Raw genomic sequence first — 4,187 nt, forward strand, 5'->3', positions numbered from 1 at the left:
AAATATTAAAACATTATGATAGAAAATCTAATACATTTGAAGGAAAAATTATTTAAGCAAATTAAGGAGTATTTGTGTTTTATTAATATAATCACTTACCTTTTATATTTGCATAAAAATTAATAAATTTTATACCTAAAATTTCACAACAAGAATAAATAAATTACACAATTAGTATCTTCCAATCACACAATGCACAAAAGGAAAGAAAACTTTAACGACAATCTCCATTTCGTGTCACAGGCAGGATGGTGCAAGTTTTGCCCCTCGAGTACATAACGACTTTTCAGTTTAATTTGAATCAACGTGTTTAGCGCCATCTATTCTCCCGGGCGCGCCATTTTTCTCTAGAGTTTAAATCATGTTCGCTGTTTTCTGATTGGTCCAATAAACATTTTCCTTTAGAAATTTTTGTCCGCATTCAGAACAGGCAAGTTCAACACGGTTTGTTGATGTAAAATTGGTAATTTTTAAAACTTAATTAATATTGCGATATTATGGAAAAAAGCTTTTTTCCTACATTAACATAGAATAATTAATTATGTTATCACAATAAATACTTATCACTTAAGCACTTGACATTGTGTTATTAAAAGTAAGCATTCTAGAGTTCATATTTGTACACATTAAATTATAATTATTTTGAACATTATTTTTTTTAATATTTCAAATTAAAAGAAATTTTTTTTAAATCTCAATCTCCATTTTATTTATAAGTTCTTCACATTTGCTTTAGTGGTGAAAATTCGGAACTAAAATTACATAAACGTAATTTCTTTCATGCATTTTTCGTAGAAAATTTTATTTGATATTAATGAAATTCGTCATATTCATCTAATACACATATAAATGTACATTTTCTGCTATTCTTTCAACTATCTTTATAATCACTTTAAATTATTATTCAATGTATTTTTACAAACTATATTCTTTTCATGTAAATAAAAATTTAACTAAAACTTTATTGTGAAATTAATGTGTTCCTTTTAATTGCACTTACTGTATCTTTAAAATTACATTTTTTTGAAAAAATGTTGCAATTTCTTTGAAATATAAAATTTTAAATATAGTGCAAATTTATAATAATTCATAAAAGTATATTGTTACACAATTGAAAAAATTCATAAAGTTTAAGTTTTAATCGAGGTTTTTAATTTGGTACATTAAGAGAAATCAGTGTAATCTTTAAATAGACACTATCTGTAACATACATTTCTTATACTTCAGGCAAATGATTTTGTGAAATGAACAAATTCAAGCAATGTGCATTAAATAAATACATCATTTTGTAGTAAAAACATTGAAAACATTTTCATATATTATTTTATTACATTATATAAAATGTCTTTTTAAATTGCACAGATTCCCCTTCTGTGTAAGCTTATGTATGTTATGAATTATACATATGATTATATTTCTATAACATGTTTTTATGTATTTTATAATTTATTGTATTATAAATAATATATCACAAACAAATATTAGGCATGCCTTTAATAAGTGCATGCTTAAGGAACATACATTTAAAAGAGTACTTACAATTCATATACATACATAAGTATGTACATATATGTACACATTTTATGATAAATATAAATAACATTTCAATATGTTTTGAACTTGTAATAAATAATTTTTAGAACGCCAGCGCTCTTATAGTATATAATTTTTGTTTAACTTTTATACATCTAGTAATTAGTACTTTTTCTATTGCTTTTGAATTGCTAAAAATGTTATGATTTATGCATCTTAAAAATTTATGTTTATGATAAAAATATTGGGTATCTACTTTTGCATCTTCATATTTTCATTTATATTTTAAACATTATTCTTAGTTTCATTTAACTCTAATTTGTTGGTAGAATTGTAGCACTTCTTCCTCAAAGGCAGGATCCAGTAAAATATCAATACCTTTCATTCCTGTTTTCATGTATTTTTGAAATATACTTTTAGATGTTTTCCATAAAGCTTGATTTTCTTTCAGCACATCAACAAGTGGTTGTATGATTGGAAATAATGTAGAAAGATTACTAAGAAACAAAATAATAAAGAAAATAATATAACAGATCAAAAATAATATATTTTGCAATAAAGTTTATAAAAAACTTATAAAATGAAAGGAAATAATGTAAAAATATCTGTTTTTGATCAAATTTTCCTTTATCTAATCTTAACTTAAGTGTACTATATCTTTTGTGAAAATACATATACTTACATAAAAAGTGGAAGGACTATATTTGTGATAAATTCAACTTGAAGATCTGGTATAGATGCTCTTTCTCTATCCATCATTTCTATGGGACAATTGCCCATACTTTTTTCCAAATCTCCTTGTGAAAAGAATTCATCATAAATATGTTCCTAGAATAAGATTTAGAAAAGTATGTAATATAAATATTAAGAATTTCAAATGTTGTATCTCATCTAAGTAATTCATATTTATATTTATACTCACTGCAGTTTTTTTAGAAACTTTCCACTGTTTAGTTTGATCACTAAGATCACAGCATGTCATAAGCATATCAAACAGCAGTTTTCTTTGTTTGAGATCATTTTTGTCAAATTTATTTCTGATCATTTCTACTTGTTTTTCTACAACCCGAAAATGAGCTGCTAAATCAGTTGCAAGTATAGTATTTCTTAACAGATCTAAGGCTTCACTGTACTCTTTACTATTAAAATTTTCAAATATATTGCAACCTTCTGTATTTAAAATACACATTGTCTGTGCCAAATGATGTCTCTGTTACATAGAAGAACAATGAGTTATTATTATAAAGCATAATCTTTGTACCTCAATGGTATATAAAACAAATGATTTACCTCCATTACTGAACCCTCAGAACTATAAAGACTAGCTAGAACTGTACTGCATTTAGTTTGAAACGAATTATTTGTTCCTCTATGATCTATGTCATGACACAAACATGATACCAGAAAAACTAAAGCTTGTAAATGCGTCATGTAATTCTCATTAATAAGATTCAAATTTTTCATTAACAAGTACGCAAAATGTGCCACCGAAAATGCATGCATCCAGTTATGATAAGGAGCATCTCTGTATCCCTTCTTAACATATAACACAAACCTGTAAAATTTGTATAAATTAAGTTTTTATTTTTACAATATTAATTTTATGTTGAACATTTTAAGGAAACTTAAATTCAAACTTTTATTACCTGGCTAAAGTTGATAATTTCAATTTCCAATACTTAATAAGACCTAAGTCATCAAACATTTTAATCGTATAACAAGGCATGTGTTTGTAAGGTACATTTCTAGGACTAAATTGGAATTTATTAAAATCTTTTATATTATGTTCATCTTTGCAGTTTAATAGTGCTTGAACAGTGTCTTCTTCTACCTGTACATATAATGCTCTATTGAAAATAGAAATTAATTAAAACATTTGTATATTTTAACAAGCTTTACCTTCATATGGTACATCATTACTTCATTACTAAGTTTATTTCTTGCTTGAGCATCTTGCATTTTTTTATAAACAATACTATGCATTATAGAAATACCACAGTAAATACTAAATGCTGTTGCAACTTCTTCATCAAAAACATCAAAGTACAAACCATCTTTTTTATTGCATAGCTGTGCAACTCCTACAATTATAAAAAAAATGTTCTTATTTTTATTTAATTTTTTTAAGTATAATTTAATTTTAATTTACAATTTCCTGCAATTGTTTATCTACAAGAAATGATAATCTTTACTTACCTACAATTCCATTTTCATCTCTAATTGGAAAACATAAAATATTTCTAGTTCTGAAGCCTGTTACTTCATCTATTCCACGATAGAAAAGAGGATGCTCATATGCATTTCTAATATTAAGCACATTTCCAGTAGTTGCAACATGGCCTGCTATGCCTTGACCTATTGGTATTCTCATTTCTCTTACAGACTAGAAATAATTACAATCTTAACTTTATTTATGAAATGTGAAGTCTTATTTTTTAAACTTAAACGCACTTCTTTCATAGCAATACCATCAAACACTTTAGCAACTAGATCTTGTTGATCAGGATCCAGTAAAAATAATGAACATCGCTCTGCATTTGTTAAGTTCCTAACTTCAGCCATTATTTCTCGTAAGAGGTCAGAAAAGTCTCCTATTTATTAATATTTCAAATATAATAATATGTATATTCTTTTTAAAAATATTTATTATTCTG

General features: G+C 25.5%; 1 protein-coding gene across 1 annotated transcript in view; it reads right to left on the reverse strand.

Moving 5' to 3' along the window:
* Positions 1-1,784: 1,784 nt before the first annotated feature.
* The window catches only part of LOC108571576 (cGMP-dependent 3',5'-cyclic phosphodiesterase-like), a 4,361-nt gene continuing 1,958 nt past the window's right edge, over positions 1,785-4,187 (reverse strand). The window contains 8 exon segments of the mRNA XM_017933647.1: positions 1,785-2,030; positions 2,216-2,361; positions 2,456-2,743; positions 2,824-3,088; positions 3,180-3,364; positions 3,433-3,614; positions 3,730-3,916; positions 3,985-4,170. Of these exon segments, the coding sequence (XP_017789136.1) occupies positions 1,838-2,030; positions 2,216-2,361; positions 2,456-2,743; positions 2,824-3,088; positions 3,180-3,364; positions 3,433-3,614; positions 3,730-3,916; positions 3,985-4,170 (1,632 nt within the window). The 3' untranslated portion in view covers positions 1,785-1,837.

This window comes from Habropoda laboriosa, unplaced genomic scaffold (genome assembly GCF_001263275.1).
Source record: "Habropoda laboriosa isolate 0110345459 unplaced genomic scaffold, ASM126327v1 scaffold40, whole genome shotgun sequence".
Classification (NCBI taxonomy): domain Eukaryota; kingdom Metazoa; phylum Arthropoda; class Insecta; order Hymenoptera; family Apidae; genus Habropoda; species Habropoda laboriosa.